General features: G+C 45.9%; 1 protein-coding gene across 2 annotated transcripts in view; it reads left to right on the top strand.

Moving 5' to 3' along the window:
• Nucleotides 1-12,803, top strand: part of dbe (KRR1 small subunit processome component homolog dbe) — a 119,326-nt gene extending 106,523 nt beyond the window's left edge. For both annotated transcript variants that reach the window (XM_037420177.2, XM_037420179.2), the window contains exons 9-10: nt 1,551-1,603; nt 12,627-12,803. In XM_037420177.2, coding sequence (XP_037276074.2) covers nt 1,551-1,603; nt 12,627-12,662 — 89 coding nt within the window. In that variant the 3' untranslated portion in view covers nt 12,663-12,803. The remainder of the gene's footprint in view (nt 1-1,550; nt 1,604-12,626) is intronic.
• The last annotated feature ends 9,212 nt before the right edge of the window (nt 12,804-22,015 follow it).

The raw sequence follows: 22,015 nt of genomic DNA, 5'->3' as shown, positions 1-22,015 counted from the left end.
TTTATATTTAAATAAACACAAAAATTTTTTTGACGTGTCCTGGACATATTGTCTTACCAACAACTTTTACAAAAAGCCAATTACAAAAGTGTGTATGATGTTCACACAAATATTGACAACTTTACGGCACTCACCAATGTCTCACAATCCAAGTGCAGAAAACGGAATAGCTGTAGCTTAATTTGCTGTGGAATGGCACAGGGATGACCGACAACAAGTGCTCAAAAAATGAAAGCTGAAAAAATGGAGCTCAAATAAATTGGAGCTAGAAGCTGATATAATAGAAGTCGGAAAGAAGCTGGCTTTAATTTTCATCGGAGAAATGCAGTATTGATTCTATCTTGAGCTCCACTCTGTCCTCTTTATGATGATGCTAATATGGTGGCACTGTGCCAAGGGAAAGCTCAAAATTTGCATTTTTCTATGCCCAATTCTCACATAGCTTTTGATGACAGCCCATCAGTAAAATGCTTGTTTCTCAACTTCTACTACTTATTTTGGTCTAAAATTACACTATTATGTAAAACATCTCAGGATTACAGAAAAAAATTAATTGAAAAACTGAACATTTTGACCAAATTTACTATTCCCATTGCCACGTCCCCCCCTAAAGTCTGTTTCGGTTTTATGTGTATTATAAACCAATTAAAATATGCTCTGGTGTCCCCACGTTGCTAAAAATTTGTTTTTTCATGCCCCCAAGACCACATAATAATGTCTTCTGGAGCCCTCCACTACGGTGTCTCATAATTATATGGTGATCTTGAGATAATAAAGCACACATATCAATCACTTGACATATTAAATTCCTCTAACTGCTCCAAAGCAAGGTTCTTCTGCTCCAAAATTGAAATTTTACTGCTCCAAAAATTGTTCCCAATTTAATCTCGGCCGTCTCAGCCCTGTTATGTAGTTTCTATCGATGATCATGTTGATATCGACTGCAGTTTCGTGCGCAATGATAGTGGCGAACGCTAAGCGCAGTTTTCATTGTGTGTGTTGGCCGTGTGTGTACTTCAGAAGCTTGCAGGAGCATGCAGCTCTGCTCAGCAATTTCAGAACCAAAGTTGGTATTGCTCAGAAAACAGTTCAAAACATCCTAATTTTGGCCCATTGGATAGATTTGGCCACGAAATTTGACAAAGTCATACCAGCTGGGTTTGTATCTCTGAGGTCCTACGTTATGTCGCTACGCAACTCTGGAAACACAAGAGTGCAGCAAGAACCTGCTATTGTTGTTAAATTGTTCTAGTGAAGGCTATTTGTTTATAATATGTACCTTAGTCTGGTGATACTTTATTTTCGTGTAAACAGCTATGACTGATGTGCTATGTATGCTGCACTTTCTCTGTGCCTCCAAGGAACTTTGAGGACTGTTTGCTAAAGCTGACTTGGCAAGTGTGAATTATGTTCTAGATATCTTTCATAATTTTCCAGGAGGTTCTTGTTGTAGTGCCAGTGTTAACATATGTTCTGCTGCAAAGCTCACTGTGGTTATGTGGTGGTGATTAGTGGTGGTGATTAATGTGTTATGAATGTTTCTGGTGCAGCAACTCCCGTGGACATTGAAGCACTAAAAAAGAAAGTGAAGGCTTCATCAAAGGTACTGTCATTTGCACGTTGAATTTTGCAAGTTTGATATTTACTCGAAGAAAGCATCATCAGGTTTATTGCGATTTCCTGTTATATAATTGTTCATGTTGCATGACACTTATTCATGCTGGTGCCCAGCATGTTCATGTTTGTCAGTTAGCATTAAACACTATCGTCCAGCTAATGCTTTTTACACGCATTTTGTGAAGTTAATAGAAGTTGTAGAAAATAGGATAATAAGCGCTACCAGCCAGTGAAGACGAAGTAGATAATGTTCGAACATGGCAACACGATGGCTCCTGCCTCAGTTTTTTCATACTGGCTAACATCACAGTGTCCACATTTTGATACCGAAAACCGTCGTCTGGACAAACCTCCCTCCTACGCAATGCGAACGAAACTGTTGTCACTTCGCGGGTAGTGAGGACTCGACAGATCATGGATGCGAGGATTGGGGTTGGCACGACAATGTCGGCCAGCAGCGTTGTTCAGGAAGTGCAAATCTTGCTTGACTTTGCTAACATCGACATTGCAAAGCTCGTACTGGCTGTACAAAAACGACTTTTTGCTAGTAACGATGAGCTCTAGCAGATAAAACAAACAGTATGAGTAGTATATTCTGACAGAACATATTGAAGAGGAGTACACAGCTGTAGTGGAGCATTAACATGAAGCTTGGCATGCTCACTAAGATACATTGCAAAATTTACCAATTGGAACTACCTCAGAACAGCCATGCTCAAGCTCTCAGTACTGAATATGCAAAAGCAACGATATTTAATGAGGCTGCCACAGGACTTACGGGGTCCAGGTTGCCCCAGCTGCAGATTCCACCATCCAAAGATGACATCTCACTGTGGACGACCGGCGTCTTTCGGAACAGTCAATTTTGGAGTGCCAGAACGTTTGACCTTCAAGCCAGAAAGCGATGAAAGCGCTGCTGAAGTTTCTGTGGTCAACCGGACTCGTTAAACGACTGTGACATTCCTGTGCTTGAGTGTTTGTGTATTTTCTATTTTTTTTTTCGTTAGCCACCCCTTTTGCTTCATTTTCTCAGCTGACCTTTTCATGCCCATTTCAATTTCCCCAGTGCAGGGTAGTAAACAGAAATTTTCTTCTGGGTAACCTCCTTGCCTTTCACTCAACCGTATTATCTCTCTCAGAGTGGACGGCTTATGGTAGCAATTGGAACAGCTTATTCGCCTCATTAATGACCTGACGCCATCCACTAAGTTCTACTACCCGGAAAGCTTCCTATCGGGTGACGCACCAACAGCAATTGCAGGCTTGCTCCAGATTGAATCATGCTACACTGACACCATTGCTATGCTGAAGGAAAGATTCGGTGATAAAACGACAATTATGCTGCACCATCTCGTGGCACTGAGAAGAAATCTTTCAAGTGTGACATCCGCCAATGACATCCGCCAATGACATCCGTAGGTTATGAAGACTGTGTGATGCCACGCAACAGAATATTTGCTGCCTGTGAGCGCTAAATGTGCTGATGCTTACATATTCAGCTATGCTCGTTGACATATGGCAGTAGCTCTACCACATATGACATCAGTCTTTGTTTCACACAAGAAAAACGGCACAGTGCCTTGGCACCGTCTTTCAATGTGCATGCTGCTCAAGCCTCCTCGTCCGCATCACCAGCAGAGATGTGAGCTGTGTCGGATGCCGAGCTGAATGACTATTCATATGGGCGGAGCTCAAAAGCATGCACTGCCATGTCAGAGACTTGTTTTGGATCACTCGGACTGAAGAAACGGTGGCATCCTAACAGCAGCATCAGGTTTGCACGTGTTATCTGTCGTTACATTGACGTGCTTCTTCTGCCATACTGAGCAGCACAAGACGTGCAGCTGTAATGCCAGTACTACTCTTGCAGTCAAGAAAGAGCAGCTGCAAGAATACAATGGGTGTTTCCGCTGCACATCAAAATGTCATCGAGTGAAGGATTGCATAGTCAAGCTCACTTACAGTTCCTGCCGCGGAAGACACGCTTCAAGCATGTGTGCCCCCAAGCTCCGGAAGATTTCGACAAGTGCCACAGTGCGTTACTTCAGATGCTTGTTCTTTCGGCATTGACTCATTCTGCACAGACCAAGCAGCTCAGGACAGTGCGGTCTACCTCCACAAATTTTGAGCTGAAATAATCAACAATGACAGGAGCAAGTGCATACAGTTAAACCTCATTATAACGAGACGGGCTATAACGAAATAATAGATATAACGAGTAAATCCTAATTCCCTTTGAAAGTCCCCATACAAACCAATGTATTCAAATCCTCATTTTAACGAGGCAAAATTTGCCTGTTATGGGATATAACAAACAAATTTTGTTAAGAAGTAAAAGTTTGAGTTGATGTCACGACAGTGCACAATGCGAATTCGAGACGGTGCGCAATGCGATAACTGTATTTAGCAGTTCGAAACTCCCGCCACGCGCCCTCCAGCAAGGCGCGCAAAGCAGACAGCACGCGCTGTTTCCGGAGGAGAGGTCGCTGCACGTGCGCCGCTTGGCTACCACCGACAGCGCTCCGCAGCTCCGGGAACGTCTCGCCCTTTTCTTTTCTTTTGTGTCGTCTTTATATTTTTCTCTCCCCTTTCTCATGGCGCTGAGGCGCGCTTCCTAATCTTACATACCCCTTTCCCCTTGAGTAACCGGTTCCTAGAGGGCAGCGCAAAAGAGCGCCCCTTCTGCCCCTTCCTCTTCACAGGCACTTTCTCTGCAAGTGTTGTCGCTCGCCGACGTGAGCCGCACTGCTTTTGCGTGCGTGTTTCTTCTCTTTTTCTTACCGCTTCCGCCTTATCTTTTATCGTGCTGCGCTCGTGATTCCAGCAACATGAATGCGCCAGGCGGGAAGCGAAAGCGCATAACGCCAGATCAGAAGGCGGCTATGATAAGAGCCGTCGAATCGGGGACCAAGAAAGGCAATGTGGCAAGAGACTTTGTCGTATCGACGAGCACACTGTCAACCATCTTGAGCAAGCAGGAGTCCATCATCGACGCTGTTGCACGTGGCGTGAAAGGAAGTGCTAAGAGGATGAGGGCACCTGCCTTTGAAGTGGTCGAAAGGGCCGTTTTTAAATGGTTCTTGGACACCAGGGCCGTGAATCTGCCGGTGAGCGGTGCCTTGCTGCAAAGAAAAGCGAGAGACTTTGCCTGCATCATGGGCTATGACAACTTCGTAGCAAGTTCGGGTTGGCTCCAACGCTTCAAGGAGCACCACGACATTGTCGGGAGAGTGGTCTGCGGCGAATCGCAATCTGTCGATGAAGCAGAGGCTACCAAGTGGGCGAAAGAAAACATTGTGCGCGAAGGAAAAATAGAGCGCGGAGGATATTTTTAACACGGACGAAACCACTCTCTTTTTCAAGATGTTGCCGCACAAGATGTTAGCCCTCAAAGGCGAGCCGTGCCATGGCGGCAAACAAAGTAAGCTGCAGATCACTGCGCTACTTTGTGTTAACGTGACCGGCTCTGAGAAGCTGCCAATTTTCGTAATTGGCAAAAGTGCATCCCCTCGCTGCTTTAAGGGGAAGAGGCAGCTCCCAGTCAAGTACGTAGCCAATCGCAAAGCCTGGATGACCAGGGAGATTTTTTTCAAAATGGCTTTGCGAATGGGACGAAAACCTGGCAAAGGCGAACCGCAAGGTGTGTCTTGTTTTAGATAACTGCACCGCCCACCATACCGCTGCCATGCTTCAAGACATCGAGCTGCTGTTCCTTCCTGCCAACTGCACAGCAAAAATACAGCCGCTTTACCAAGGCGTGATTATGTCGCTGAAGGCAGGTTACCGCAAGCGTGTGAAAGACAAGCTCCTGTTCAACATGAGGATGAAGCGAGACACCGATGTTGACTTGTACGCTGCCCTCGAAATGCTTCAGGCGGCGTGGATGAGTGTGACGACGACCACGGTCGCAAACTGCTTTCGACACACCTCATTTGCCGCCGCACCAGACGCCAGCGATGAGCCATCAGACGAGCTCACTGTGCCGGATGGTTTTGCCACATCAGACGAAGTCGCTGCATCATGGACGGCACTTCGTGACGCCGGTGTCGTGCCTGATAACGAGTCGTTTTGCGACTATGTGAGTGCGGACTCGGAAGTGGTGGCAACGGAGCAGCTCCTGGATGACGATATTGTGCGCGCTGTCAGTGATCGTAACGAAACCAGTGACGATGACTCTGTGGACGAACAGGAGACAAACGTGCCGACGGCGTCCGAGGCATTAGACGCCGTGGACGTACTGCGCCGCTACTTTGGCGCTCACGAGGGCAGCGAAGATAGCTTGAACATTGCGGCCGCAGCTGAGCGAGCCATCGTTCGCATCAGGAAGGTGCATCAACGTCCGATTATGGACTTATTTGCAGCTAAGTCTGCCTGAAATGCAAGCTGTGTATTTTGAAGTGCATTAAAACAGGTGCATGACTTTTTCCTTTTTATTTGGGAATGCGGTAATTTTGTTGCATACCACCGTGCGGCGAGATGTTATTTCGCCCGCTATTTCTTTTTTGGGTAAGTACAGTGCCTAATATTTGCGGTAAATGCCCGCTGCAGCTATAACGAAATATTGATTATAACGAGCAAATAGCGGCGGCCCTCCAATTTCGTTATAACGAGGTTTAACTGTATATGGAAATCTGGGAGGAGGTATCCCGAGGACTTTGATTCAAGAAGACAAAACTTGCAAGTTCGACCTCAATGTAGTAGTTCACAACACACGCCTGTCATTTGACACTTTTGAAGCACTTGCTTTTCAGCAGCAGAAAAGTGGAACGTAGTGAAACTACGACTTCAAAATCTCTACAGCAAGGTAACACTTGATGTAGAAGTTGTAGTTGTTATGATGTAGCTGTGCCAGCGGCCAAGAATGAATTCCTTCGATTTCTGAGAAACCAAGGCAAGCTGCTGGCACATGATTACTTCGCAAATTTTAAGGTAATGGCCTCCAGAAAGCGAAAAAGCGAAAGCAAATTTTGATGAGTGACTAGCTCCAGATAGTGAACGCGGTCGTGCACTGTGAGAAGCAGGCGGTTTGGGGTCTCGAATTGGCGAGCGAGCGCCACGCCACGCTCTTGGAGTGAACGCACACGGTTGACATGGTCGGTACAAACCAAACATGCACACATTTATTTAATTAATTTAGACGATATCATCCGTCGAATTGATACATCAGTCGTTATCAACACGCTAAGTCATCATTACACAAAATTACCATACACTCAAACAACATAACACAAGAGCACACAAAAGGCGGCGTCGCCAACGCTTGACTTACCACGAGGGGCCCCAATGCGCGGCCCGTGGTACCACGCGCCGAGGACCATTCTAGAGACAACCATTCGCGGCAACCGCCATGCGCAGAAGAGGCTCTCTCAACTCTCACCCGCCACCAAGGCTCGCTTTCGCCAGGCGTTACTGCCGACACTACCCCATGATGATGATAACGATAGTGGTGCTCAACGCGAATACGCCACGGATCGCCCCGCGGTCGTCACCCGAAATGCCACTTTGGGGCGGGACACGTGCGCCGCACGGCGCAAACAACTTTACAGGGGGTGTCAGCACCCCTACAGCGGACATCATAAAAGCGATGGGACTGTTCAAGCAGCCCGTGAGTAGTTCGGGGTTGTGGACAAGAGCATCACTGGCAAGCAATTTGCAAGGAAAATAAATTCCAAGCACTTCCAACTCCGCGAGGCGACGCATCCAGAAATTGAGTCCGCACATTTAATGTGGCTGTGTGATGCTAGATCTTGTGATATTCTGGCCAATGAACTATTGCTGAGGAAGCAGGCTGAGCAGCTAGCGGTAGTGTTCGGACATGACGACGGCATCACTTTCATCGACGGATGGCTGGAGCGCTTCAAGGCAAGGCACGCGTCAGATTCATTCAGCTTTGCTGTGAACACAACAGCGTGAATGTCGGTGCCGTCACTGAATGGAAGACCAACAAGCTACCAGTGCTTCTTGCAAGGTATGGCGAGAAGGACGTACAGTATAAACCACTTATAACATAACCGCATATAGTGCCGAACCTGTTACAATGCAGTTTTCTACGACTCCTGCTAACCCTCCCATAAAACCCAATGTATACGCATACCACTTGATTTTGCAGCGCCCCAAGATGAGAGACCAGTTATAATGTGGTTGCCGGAAAATCTTTGTGACAATCACAGTAGCGAGTGCGCATCTGAAAAACGTCGTGCTGGGTGCACCACTCCAGAACGAGCGACGAGGTTGTTACGCAATAGGATGGGTCGCGAAGTGAAGAAAAATAAAAGGAAAAAAGACTGCAGCGCGCTACGCAAGCTCACCGAGTAAGGGAGGAGGGCAGTTGCCTTGGCGATAGATCGGCTTTTGCACTAGCGCCAACAGATTAGCGTCATTAGAGCCTGGCTCAGGCCGCACTCGGCGCAACATGGCAAAAGTGATTCCGTTCTTATCAACTGGGTTTAATGGTTTCCTGCCGGGAAAAGCGTCGTCGTTATCGTGCTTGCTATAGATATCGCGTTTGCTATCGCATTCGTAAATTTAAAATATTTCACGGCTTTATGACGCGAACTTTCACCTTTGCTGCCAGTGCTCAGTCTTACGTAAGCTTGGCAGGTTTTCGTCGTTGATCTCCCGACCGCGAGCGCGAACTTCGTATCACCCACCTGTTCTTAGTTCAATGCTTGAGTGCGATCTTTTGAAACCGGGTCTTCATGTCTTGGACAAACTTCCCCCAACAACATACTAAACGGCAGGCTAGGTCTAATTGGCATTGGTTGTGTTTAGGTAGCGGTGGCATGCTATCTAAGTTGCAGTTTGGTGCGGAATCAATGAAACTCTTTGCGATTGGTGCACTTGACTTGAAGCAATACATATCGTTAGCAAAAACTAGAGTGCCACGTGTAGGGATCGAATGGTGGTTCGCAATTTGATCGCGATGTCTTGAAATCAAGTGAGCGCCCACGATATCGAATGGTAGGCGTCTTTCAGAGCATAAAATTCCGTGTGATTCGACATTTTGTGTAAATAGCGTAATCGAGGTGATCTGAGAAGCACTCGGCAAATTTACATGATCTCTTGTTAGATTCCCCCTCCCCCCCCTGTCCTTCGTGTTCATTTCATTGGCAATGCGTTTCTTTGGACGTTAAATTTTTTTTTAACAGTCTGAAATAATAAAGGTTGCAAGTACCATGCATCGCATGCCTTGATTCTCAAAGATACAAGGCAGCTTGCTCAACACGCTTTGCGCAATTGCAGCCCTTAAAAAAGGTTGCTTTGGTTATAGTGCAGATATTCACGACTCCCGCAACTTACGTTATAAGTGGTCTGTACTGTATTTAGTGCTAACGAAATTGATTTATTTTATCAGGTGAAGCCGAATAGGACGTACACGGTTTCCGGCAGCCAGTGTCATGGTGGGAATAAATAGTAGTGTGCATATATTCTAACGTGCACTTTCAAAAGAAAAAGTTGTGCCACTAAGGGCCAAACAACGAAACGTTCCTTTCCTCAGTGAGGAAGCCTTCATTTTGTGAGGCCGCCTTATGTCACTCTGAAAGCTTCCTCACTGAGGAGCCCTCGGTAAAGGCTTCCTTGGCGCTTCCTCAGCTTAAGGTTGCTTTGGGGCTACCTTCGTGCGCCCTTAGGTCCGCTCCTTGCCCTGAACGAGCGCTTCGCCTCACAGCTAGCCCACGTGGTGTTTTCGTTTTCGAGGCAACCCTCCCACCCCACACCTGCGGGGAGACACGAGCGGCGAGCGTGCGTGCACGGTGCCAGGCACGACGGCGCGCAGTGTTGCTAGAATGCACCACGTTTTGCGCTCGACTACGGTGGCTTTTCACATTCGGTAATCGTAGTTGGAAGAAAGCGTACACGCGTCTCTATATTAACACTTCAATTTGGAAGTGATGTGGTGACCCAACTTTTTTTTACAGAATAAACGCTTGTGAGCAAAGGTTATATTCGATAATCTCGAACGCAGGAGCGCCGCAACCATTCCTCCCGCGAGGACGGGTTAAGGGAGCTTTCAGAGTACGATTGCTTCCTCCGTCGGTCCTTGGATGTAAGGAAGCCTCACGTAAGGAGAGGACGCGGTCAAAGGAAAGGAACGTTTCGTTGTTTGGGCCTAAGTGACTAAGAAATTTTTTAATCTTCTGAAGTTGTTTCCATGCATGGGACAAATGCTCCCAAGGAGCATTTATCCCTGTTATTTTGTTGCAACATGAGTGGAACCGAGAAAAGAAAACTGTTGGTGATTGCAAAAGCCAAACCTCGCGCCTTGTGGCACGTAAAGAACATGCCTGTCGAATGACCTGTGAATACAAAGGCATGAATGATGAAGGATATTTTCATGGTCATTGCAATTCAACTGGGAGATGGATAAAGCAGAAGAGGAAGGTGCTTCTCTTCCTGAATAACTGCTCCAGCCACATGAAGCCACCGCGGCTCGCAGCGATTGAGCTGGCCTACTTTCCGCCAAATGCGACCTCGGTACTGCAGCCGATTGACCAATGAGTCCTGAATTTCGTGAAGGCTGCCTACCGTACTCGCCCTGGCGAACGCCTGCTCTTTGCCATGCAAAGTAATCGAGTGTCAAATATAGACGTCAGTTTTTTGTCGAAGTGTCGGCGAGCGTTTGGCAGCATGTGAAAGGGGAAGTAATTAAAAATTGCTTCAAGAAAGCTGGTTTTCGGCAAAATGATGGCAGTTACAACGAAGAATCGTTTGTCCCAGATGACAAAGCATTGGACCCGCCTGTGTGGCCTGAAAAGGCTTTCGGTGCAGACAGCCTCTCCGACTTGATCACATTTGACAACAATGTTGTCGATAATGAGGAGCTGACTGACGAGGAGGTGAGAGCTACAATCGAAGGTTGTTCCGAGCTGTGATCAGACGACATCGAGCCCAAAGAAGAGTCCCCTGCAGTTAGGCTAACTTCTCAGCAGGTGATTGACTGTCTTGATGAAGTGAAGGAATACTTCCTGCTGCAGCAAGACGACTGCGATGCTGAAGTGTTGCAGCTAAGTGAAATGCGGTCCAAAGTGATAACAACATCGCTGAAGGGTGCTCGCCAGTCTCTGATCCCTAATTTATTTTCAAAGTAACTATAAATAAAGTTTGTGTTTTGCATCAGTTGTTCATCACTAATTGCAGTAACGAAGTTAGGCATCCTGACTTATGTTTTGAAAGCTAGACATTCCGGTGCTCCAAACAGGTGAGTTCTGCTGTGAAATTAGAATATTAATGCAAGAGGTGCCTTGGTGCTCTCAGATGAACTTGGGGCCGTCCAGCAATCCTTGGAATGGGGAGGGGAGGTGCTGTGCTCCCAAACAATAGGTGGCCTCACTTCAGCAGAGATGCCTTCACGTGCTCACAGATAAGAATTTATTTGAAGTCGATAACAAGAGCATATGAGAAAGCCCACTAGAAATGTTTTATTATCGGGCTAAGCTTTATTCGTGTGCAGGCGCCGCATAGCGTCCCTGCAGCTACTGTAACGGCACCTACTTTATTAACGAAATTGGCCAGCAGTTTTTTTAATAACCGCAGCTAGTGATTAAGTCTTTTGTAAACATGCTGGCGAATTTATTCAATGTTCACCAGCAGAACTAGCCTGCCCCATACTGCTGAGCGAAATTGGAACAATCATCACACGGCAACGCAATCCTTCCCCCCCCCCCCCCCTCGAAGTTTGGATATTACGGACTTTGGATAAAAAGGGCTCATTTTTCCGGATTATGATGGTCCGTGTGGAGATAGGTGTGCACTAGGCTTACCTACTAAACGCAACCGTGCAGGGATGCGACGTCTTCCACTGCCGCTGTGTGCGGGTTGGTCGTTTTCTCTGACACGGCGCGAAACCACGCACGAGGTAGGAAAACAAAAACAGCGGGTTTATTAACCAAAGATTCAGCACAGTGCGACAGTCACGGGCTTGCGGGCCGTATAGGGAACTCCGCAAGACCGAGCAAGTATGCTTGCCTAGGGCGCGATGACTCCCGCACACGGGCCGAAGTCGAACGCACGAACGAAAGCCGCCTGCTGAGCAGCGCGTCAACCTCTCGTGGAGGCCTGAGAGCATCTGCCGTGACGAGTGAATCGTCGGGCGCAACATAGCTTGAGGAGAGGAGGATGTCACGCGTGGCCCAAAGGGAAATGGCGCTGCGTTTTGACGTAGGCCCGCTCAGCGCGCCAGCGTAGCGTGCCCGGACATGCCAGTGCAGGACGGAGCCGAGACTTGACTCGCCCAGACCAAGAGGCGCCCCGGCAGCCATATTGGCGGATGCCGGTGCTTATGCGCGCCCGAGCTACGCCGTCGGCGCACGGGCCATAGCTGGGGAACGAGGCGCCAGGTAGGAGGGCGCTCTCGATTTCCACATCCGTTATTATGAGAGTAGACTGTACAGACATTTGGCAACAAAAGTGGGGTATGAAGGTCTGTCATAATGGACAAGGGCTTCTCATGTGGCGACTACTGGTACTTATCGTTAAAACGTGTTCACACTGTTAATACTACCTGGAGGTTTCTGTGATATTTAGTAAAAAAAAAATTTAAAAACCCTTACTACTACCACTGTTGTCTCATTCCGCTTGAATGGAGTGCACTTGCGAAGGCTAACTCCAAGGACTGCCGTATCTGTCGCAATTGAATCATATTGTAGTGTTCATTTGTTAAGCTCTCCCTCCCACTTACGTACTCTTCACTCTCATTCTCGTCTATGACTTCATGAACGTTATTGTGACTAGGGTGAAGAATTATTAATCTCAACTATTCTGCGGTATTCTTACTGGTATCACTGTAGAATTCTCACCCTTGAGTAATAAGATTCACATTACTGGAAAAAATTAACTGAAAGTGGGTAAGTGTGATTAATTTACTCTTATAATTTACATTGTCATGTGTTCAATATAGAACAGTACTTTTTTGAGGTGGCAGCATGCAATTTGTAATGTGACGCCAAAGTTTTGCTTTTGTGTTTTGTTCATGTCTGCTTTCTTTTTTTTTTTTTTCTGCCTTTTCCCAGAAAAAGCCAGAGAAGAAGGTCCAGTGGCAAAGCTGATTGTCAGCAAATCTACAACTTCATTGTGGCTACTCGAAACGACGCGCATGTACAGCTCTCTGTATTGTGTCATGTACCACTGCTTGTGCATCATCTATTTAATCAGCGCCTTCGACTTCAATAACTTTTGTTATTGTTCAAGCCATTGATTCATTCACTCCTGACTTGATATTGTAATTGCGCAGCATGGGCTAGTTGTCATTGTCCGAAACAGCTGCATAATCTTCAAGGGTGCTTCACCTGTTGTGCTTCAAGTGGATACGAGGCCCTAGTTGCAAGTGGTGGGGCTTGTTATTGTTCAAGCCAACCTCTTTTTTATAAGTTATTCACTCTTGACTTGGTAGTGCAATTGCGCAGCATGGGCTAGTTGTCCTTGTTCGAAACAGCTGCATAATACTCAAGCGTGCTTCACCTGTTTACTTCAAGTGGATACGAGGCCGTAGTTGCATGTGGTGGGGCTTGTTATTGTTCAAGCCAACCTCATTCCTATAAATCATTCATCCCTGGCTTGATAGCATAATTGCGCAGCATGGGCTAGTTGTCATTGTTCGAAACAGTTGCATAAAGCGCAAGCGTGCTTCACCTGTTGTGCTTCAAGTGGAGAAGAGGCTCAGGTTGCCTGTGGTGGATTTCGTTATTGTTCAAGCCAACCTCTTATCTATAAGTTATTCACTCTTGACTTGGTAGTGCGATTGCGCAGCATGGGCTAGTTGTCCTTGTTTGAAACAGCTGCATAATGCTCAAGCGTGCTTCACCTGTTGTGCTTCAAGTGGAGACTAGGCTCTAGTTGCCAGTGGTGAGGCTTGTTATTTTTTCAAGCCAGCGCCTCCTATATTTTTTTTGTGCCTGCCGTGTGAGCGCCACCGTGCCCTCTCCCTTTACTCTCGGTTCTGTCCTTTGACGCCGCTTGGCAGCTCTGCGCTATTACCCTCTAGCAAACGATGCTCGTGCGCCGGTTTTCTGCGCTTTTTTTGTCGTCTGCTTAAAGTAATGGCAAACCTTGCTCGAAGTTGTTGCCATCACATTAAAAGTAGTAGTATTCACGCGTAATAAATAATAAAGGTGAAATAAACTGTCAATATGCCTCTCTTACCGGAGTGATAATTCGCATCCCAGTCACCTTGCAAATGACAAGGTTAGCCCATCGTTTGGTCGCAGTGGCAGTTGTAGATCTGTTTGTTCGCTTCAGTGGTGATGTCATCGTGCTTTTTCATCTGTCACCATGCGCAGCTTTTGCGTTCCATTCTGCACTTCTAGCCAACGAAAAAAAGAAGCAGGTGTGTCCTTTCACGAAATTCCAGCGAACACTGAGCTACCGAGTTATTGTGTGGAAGAACTGGGTGCCGAATTTCACTTCGTGTTACTCGGCTGTGTGCAGCCTACATTTTGTGGAAACTGACTTTAGGGAAAATACTAAAAGATGCTTGCTAAAGCCTAATGCGGTGGCGAGTGTCTTTCCGCATTACCCATCCTACATGAGGAAGGTCCACCAAAGATGAGAAGCTGCAGCAGCACTCGGAAAAGAATGTGATTCCTCAACGTACACGTTGGCAAGTCTACCAAGTCAGGAAATAGATTTGCTCCCTGCACCGGCGCCAGAAGTTCGCGCAAACACGCTTGACGAACCACTCGGCCCAGTAGCCGGCAACAATCAGAAGTGTTGCTCAAGCGACATCCAAGACTTGCCTTTTGTAGCAGCAGCTAGTCACTCCTGAAAACTTTCCTGAGCCAAGTGTTGGGAAGCCAGCGGAAAAGGGTGCAGGTCCACTTGCCTTGAGGACTTTTCGTGTTCAAGCCGACAGCAGAAGCCCCGCAACAGCCTTCTTGGAGTGAAAAAAATGGCATGACTAAGAAAGGGCATGGAAGCAACGAAATGAAAGGCTGCAGGCAACAGTAGGTACCTACAAGAAAGAGTTGCAAAGATTAAAGAAAAAGTGCAACATAAGCAAATTACTTCAAGTAGCCAGAGACTGCGATCAAGGCTGCAGTAAAGCCGGAGTGATAATGGACCAAGTCCTAAACTACAAGGTGAAAAAAACCAAAGTGGTGTGAAACCACTATACGACAGAGCATGATTCTGAGAAGCCTCTCAACAAAGTCGTACAAGTATATCAGGACCAAGCTCCTCGCACTCCCGTGCAGAAGTACGCTACAAAGATCTATGGGAACAACTGCTGGAGAAGTAGGCTTCAGTGAGCTAGTGAAGCAGAGGCTCAACACTGAAATCAAGTGCCTTGGGACGGAGCAAGCCAAAATTTGCAGCCTCATCACAGACGAAATGAGAATAAAGCAAAGGCTTGAATACCACAAACAACGACACGCCTTCTTGGGAAACATAGACATGGGCGCTCTCAACCAAGTGTTGTCAGACCTGGAAAGAAGCGAACTTGTTTTTGTGCTTTATCTGTGGCCTTCACGCTAGATTTCGGATCCCAGTGGGATACTTCTTTACCAGATCATGCACTGGCGAACTGCTTGCGAAAACGGCCAAGCGCGTCACCAAGAAACCTGAAGGAATGGGATTTGAGATAGTTCGAGTTGTGACGGACAACCACAAAATAAACTTCGCAGCAATGGAAATATTATCAGGTGGGCAATCGAAAACCCGAGTGCCTCATCCCGCTGACAAAAGCCGCTGTTTGTTTGTGGCATTTGATCAGAATCACATCCTCAAAAACATCCGATCGCAATTTCTGGCACGAGAATTGGGAAGAAATGGCGAAATTTCTTCAACCTACATAAAGGACCTTTACAAGATGCAGCGGGGCTCGATTATTATGCCGGTCTGTTTTTTTCACGAGGAAACGCGCCTATCCGTCTAATATAGAAAAAATGGGAGTAAAGCCTGCCGTCCAATTGTCTTCACCAGCCGTGACAGCGGCTTTGTCTTTCATGAAAGATCATGCCGGGCACACATGCGACACAAAGTTCACCAGTGTCGGCCCAACTGTTGAGTTCACGAATAATGTGAGCAGATAATTTACTCTCTTGGACGTCAGCGACTGCCAGCAGCATATTCACCAGAACCATCCGGACACCAGGCACTTTGATGATCCTGAGGATTCCAGACTTCGTTGGCTGGACCTTGTTTATTTAGAATACATTGAAGAGCTCAAGATGGCAAGCGCACCAATAAACTTCCTAACGAAAAAACTCACCATGCACTGTTATTCAGTTGCCAACGTCGCCAACGTCCAGTGTATCAGATTTTTGTTAGATAGAGGGCTCAAATTTGTGTTGACTAGAAAGTTTTCAAGTGACCCCATCGAATCCCTGTTTGGAACGCTTCGTTGGAGCGCTGACTGCAATGATATGCTTGATGTCAGAAGCGCTCTTTCGGGCCTTGAGAAGCTGCTGAAAACGGGCATTGTTGCGGCTTCCCACACAAGCAATGTGCTAAGCTCAGCTTTGTTCGCTTTCTCGGGGAGCATTATTAGGAGCGGCGAGCCAAGCAAGACATAACAACAAGCGCGGTCGTAGCAGTGAACTCGGCGCAGCACCTACTGCAGAAACTCTGAACTTTGACGAAGCCGTTTATGCCCACACCAGATATAGCTGGAGTTTCTCTCACCGCAGGATACATATCTTGCGTCGTGAGTGAAAAGACTGACTGTCGTTAATCGACAGTCAGTCTTTTCACTGCCTGTCGTTAATCTTGAAGGCAAAAGGGAGCAGCACCAGTGATACGAACAACTTGATTTTCCACCAGGACAGAGGTGGCTTGTGCTACCCCACTGCGGAGCTCGTGCGTCTGCTGCATGCCCTGAAAAGATTTGTGAAAGTGATGCTTCTGGACCGCACAGCTCTCCTTAAGCCTCTACAGACGTGCGTCGGGAAGAGTGCAGATGTAATTGTTAGCCTGCCAGTACTGCTGTGTGACCGTTTTGACCAAATACAAAGGCGCTAAATAATAGAACTTGTGTACAGAAATTTCATGAAGCCGCTGTTTACAAACTATGCTGCCGACTTCACCGATAAAAAATCTGTGACCAGGCTTTATCAAAGGAAGCCATTATCATGGAAGTTTTGGAAACATTAAAAAGCTTGTACGACACGTGCGCACCTTCAATGCTGGACTGGCAAATGTTTTCAGTTCAACCGGTTGTTTCTTAACTTGTACTGACTCATTTCTTTTTATTTTTGTCTTTTGCGCATATAAAATTGCTGTCTTGTTTCATTACTTCTATCTGTGAATTCCATTTATATTTGGATCAGGATCGATAATTGGCAGGCAAGCACTCCTTTGAGTGCTTGCAAACAAAGAATAAGACACTCACAACGCTTTTTTTCATAATACGTTACCAAAACAAGCGCACAAATGCGAAGTTACCAACTACAAAGGAAAGTAATTGTATAAAGTTGGAAAAAACCAGTGGTTACGCCGCATCCACCCATAGAAGTCAAGCTAAGAGAGGCCACGCGAGAGGGTAATAACCTGATGCGACCACGCGGTCACTCGGAGAAATAGAGCGCCAATGGTAGAGCAGTGGGAACAGGTGCGACGCAACAGGCACAAAAAAATAGAAGAGGCGCTGGTTCAAGCCAACTTCTTTCCTATAATTTATTCATTCTTAACTTGATAGTGTAATTGCCCAGCATGGGCTAGTTGTCATTGTTCGAAACAACTGCATAATCCTCAAGCGTGCTTCACCTTTCGTGCTTCACGTGTAGACGAGGCCCTAGTTCCATGTGGTCTAGCTTACACGTTTTTGTGTCGTTAGCTACTTGGGCTAGGGAAATGCTTCCTGAATGCTATTGTTCCAAAAAGCAATGACAGTGCAGTTTACTGCAGGGAAAGCACTTGGATGCTGAAGTTGCTATTTGTGAGGCACTGTGTGCCACTCTTGAAGAGTGTGGTTGTAGTGGGCGCAGTTTCAGGGTGATCTTCATATGGTGAAATCATGAGGAGGCTTCAACTCCAATTTTCCTACTCGTCAACCGTAGCTTGATCTAATAATAATATCTGTTAAAATGCAGGTATTGGCTTTTGCAGATTTTAAGGTGCAAGCCTTTAATATCCATGTTTCAAGGTTGTGCAAGGTCCAAAAAATATGGTGAAAAAAGAAAAAAAAAGAGCGCCTGAGCTGTGCATCTGCTTTGCCATCACTTGTATGGGCAGCAGTGCAGTAGGGCTGTATACAAGGGCGAAGTGCCTGCTCCATACTGGTCCTGCAGCAAAGGCCTGCCAAACTTGCATAGTCTTAGGCGGGAAGGAGATGTGAGAGTTGCATTCACCTCTAGTCTGGGCCTGACCTGGTTTCCTTGCTTCTGCTCACAAGGCTGTCAGTCTTTGGGCTTCTGTCGCGATTTGAAAACTCCAGTTTGCGGTGCTTGCAGCTAGCCATGTGGGCTCGTAACTTCATTCCACATCACCACGGGTCCAACTATGCTTTCATTTTTTCATTCTTAGAAAGTTGTAATAATCAACTGCACCCATGACCACCTTAAGTCTGCACCCATGACCACCTTAAGACGACATTGGTTACGCAAGTCTGAATTTCAAACCTCGATTCTCTCTTTTTTTTCTCTCTCCTTACAACATCAAAACGACATCACACATGTTCCGTGCATGTTGTGCGATTTTTGGCCGAACAAAGGGGTGCATGGCTGGTTTCACCACTGTGAACATGAATAACATCGGTGCATGCTGCGGCATTTGGTTTTTATGAGAAGGTCATACATACGGGGGCTCCAGCAGCTACATGTTTTTTCTGGCTTCATACATGGACAAAACGACCACCTTGAGCATAAGAAAATGGAGGAGGGGCACCCATCTTTCTTTCAAATGTGGTTAGTGCTAGTCGGACCAACCAGGCCATTAAACAGTCTCTTATTTCAACCATACGTTAAAAACGTCTTGGTTTATGCCAATATTTTTTGCAATTTTTTTCGATTATTACCCAACTGCACATCACTTGCAAACCATAGATTGCAGTGGTATTCTCTGATAACTTTATTCTTTGCCGAGGGTAACAGCGCAAAAAATAGGACAGAGAAAGAATGAACACATGACACGTGTAGTGTGTTCATTCTTCGTTTTTCGCACTGTTCCCCTCAGCATCATGTACCAACCGGCCCTTCAAGCAAGCCTTCTTCAATTTTATTATTTTTTTTACATGGCCCTTCACTCTGTTTACTGGAAAAGAAAATTTTTTGGTACAGTCAGCCACTTGTGCGACCTGCTGGATCCATCGCCTGCTCCTCCCATGTTCTCCTTATATGTATATGCGATCGCGTCCAATAAATACTGCGTTGTTAGCTAAGTGCTTGGTCCCACCTTGATCTGTTGTTCTTTATGTGATTTTTTGCACTACTGTTCACTCATTTCTTTCCAACACGCAAAATGAATGCTTCTGTTCATACAGTGAACATAATTGGAGAACCTCAGTCTTGATTGAAATAGTTTTCTTGTGGAGAAGCAAGCTAGCCGAGTCTTTGTAGATGTTTACTAAGGTCTCAGCTAAGTAGGAAGGACTGCATATTAGCAGTAGTTGCTTGTGCTTACAAGTACTTTTAAAAATTTGTATTTATGTGCAGATTCAACTAGGAAATTTCACACAGCCATGATTTCGTCCCCTTGTCACGCAAGACTAAGTGCAATACAGCTTCAAATGTATCAAACAAAACAATTCTTGGTGGCGTTGCATTTTCTCTAGGGCCCCATGCTCAAAAGTGTGGCAGACAGTTGGCTGCGCCCCCACATGCAGAACATGAATGCATCTAAATCATAGAAGACATGGGCTGCCACGCAAAGGTTAAAAAAGTGCAAACACTCTTCTAGAACGTAAAGAAGAATATTTAGTGATGGTGGAATGAAGTTCGGCAGAATGCGACACTTCCTGTGACGCAAGAAGGCCCAGACTTCTAACATGACATAACAAGCTGCAAGGCAAGAGATGCTCACTAAATTACTTTGATGTTTGACAATCGCACTGCTGAAGCTTGCTGCAGCTCGCATAGTGCACCAAGACCTTGGTGCTCCTTTGACCAAGCAACAATGCCATGTCATATTATATGGTGTCATTGGTTACTTTGGTCACATGCCTTTTTTCATGTCATGCTGTCCGCCTACTGTGTTTCACCCCAAGTGCTGCTTGTTTACTTTGGTCACATGCTTTTTTTCATGCCATGCTGTCCGCCTATTGTGTTTCACCCAAAGAGTTGCTCGACGAGACACGGCTTTTGCCTTGAAAAGCATAAAAGCTTTCTTAGGTTCACATAAAACTCGCCCAAGCCAACTCGCCCAAGCAGCGGCGTTAGATTGCTTAGGGACATCAGGGAAATTCCGACTCGGCGAGAACCTAATGCCAAACCAATATGCCATCAATTGCCCTCGTCACTGGGCACGTAGAGCTTTTCCAGGTGCTCGTGTATTCTAGAAATAACACAGACGCCGTGCCAGTGCCGTCTTCAGAACAAGGAAGTCACTTGGTACTGGATGATGCCATTTAGAACTCACCTTGACAAGTATCGGAAGCTTGAGTGTTGCACAGACAGCTTCTATAGGCTTAAAATGTGGTTTTTCTTTTTTTAGTGCTAAGTATTTTTTTGCTGAAATTTCATCGCTTGAATCATCAACACGCCTATTGGCCACCTTAAACAACACTAAAGTCAGGCAGCTTTGTGCTGAAGTTAGCCTGGTTGTTTTTTACTCTGGAAACAAAAAACACAACCGGGACCATCACTGGTAATGTCGTAGTAGGTGGCGTAGGAAACGGTACGTTGGCCTCTTTAGTGAACACGAATGAGAACACGATGTTAAAGTTATCGGCACAATCATTGTCCCTTACGTCTTCATCTTTATCGCTTGTAAGCGTGATGTCTCTTGTTAATTGCAGGTTTATGATTTCCCAGCTTTTTCTAGGGTTAGATTTCAGAATTTTAGATAAATTATTGTGATAAAATGTCTCTTTCGCTTTTCTAATTTCAGTATAATAAGCCTCTTCCCCAGCATAGTACTTGCCCCATGTGCACGCATTACCATTATACTTCGCAGCTCGGAACAGGCGCTTTTTTTATTTTCATGTGTTTTCAAGCTTTTGGAAAACCATGGTTTATTTTTATTGGCAGTAAAGCTCACTGTGCAGATGAATTTATTAATCAAGTCAGTTATCTTGTCCTTAAGCATTAGCCAGCTGTCAATGAGATAACAGGAACCGAGGTTGAATTCGAAGTATGGCAGGAAATCTCATAGTTCACGATTATTTATTTCATAATTACTTTTATTTTACAAGTGAAATTTTACAAGTTATTTTTTGTGAAAAATGGGGCCTATTTTTGGGGTGAAGCTAAATATGGTATGAATAACTTTGTGATCGCTGATTTCACGTAAATATGCAATAGATTTTAAGCTTTCGGGGCTATTAGTTAGTACCAGGTCTAAAATGTTTGAGGATTGACTAGTGACGCGCGTTGGTTTGGTTACCTGTTGGATTAGGTTAAAGTTGAGGCAAACATCAACAAATTCTCTTGCTTCAGTATTTACCAAGGTTGGTGAAGCCTGATTGAGCCAATTATTGGAGGGAAAGCTAAAATCCCAATAAAGCAGAATATGTGCATTAGGGTGTTTATTAATAAGCTGGGATAATATTTCGTTAAGTTTGCGGGCAAAGTTGGATCAGTTCGAGGGGCCCTATTGCATACCCCGAGTATTATTGCTTCGGGAGGGGCACTGCATATTCCATAATGATTCTAGTTGCGAAGATGTGTTGATTAGAGAGCATGATAGTGCTTTATTAGTGGCGATGAGTACGACTCTGCCACATGCATTTTTTCCGTCGTGACGAAAGACGTTATTGGCAAGTCGGCCAGTACCTCTGTATCTGAAATGTCGTCACTGAGCCATGTTTCTGTTAGTGTCGGTAGACTACTCTGTTAATGTCAGTAGACTACTGACGGATGATTGTATTTGATTAGACAGGGGCACGCGCTTGGGAAGAAGACTACGTATTGTTACATTTATAAATGGGTTTATTACGCTGTGGCGTACTGGGAGGCTTGAAGGGGTCGTGCACCAGGGGGCCTATCTCCCGAGGCCTATCTTACTAGCCGAACGTCCTCTTCTCTAATCTGCTTGTTCCCCGCTACCCAGAGGCTCATACCCAAATCACATATGCTGTAACATTTCACTCTGCGCAGACAAAGCCCACCGGGCGAGTTAAAGAGTCTCTCTGGGAATATAGCGCCTCAAACGGGCTATATGGGCAAGTTCAGTCTTTGCAGACCGTCGGCCATTTGAATGAAGACGTGCTACATGGCAAGTTAAACTGCTTATACGTTCTAGAACAACATAAGGTCCCGCATAGTGTGCAAGGAGTTTTTCACACAACCCACGTTTCCTATTTGGCGTCCAC

Source organism: Rhipicephalus microplus, chromosome 2 (assembly GCF_043290135.1).
Source record: "Rhipicephalus microplus isolate Deutch F79 chromosome 2, USDA_Rmic, whole genome shotgun sequence".
In the NCBI taxonomy this organism is placed as follows: Eukaryota; Metazoa; Arthropoda; class Arachnida; order Ixodida; family Ixodidae; genus Rhipicephalus; species Rhipicephalus microplus.
The sequence above is the reverse complement of the archived record's forward strand: the minus strand, read 5'-3'. Positions and strand labels throughout refer to the sequence as shown.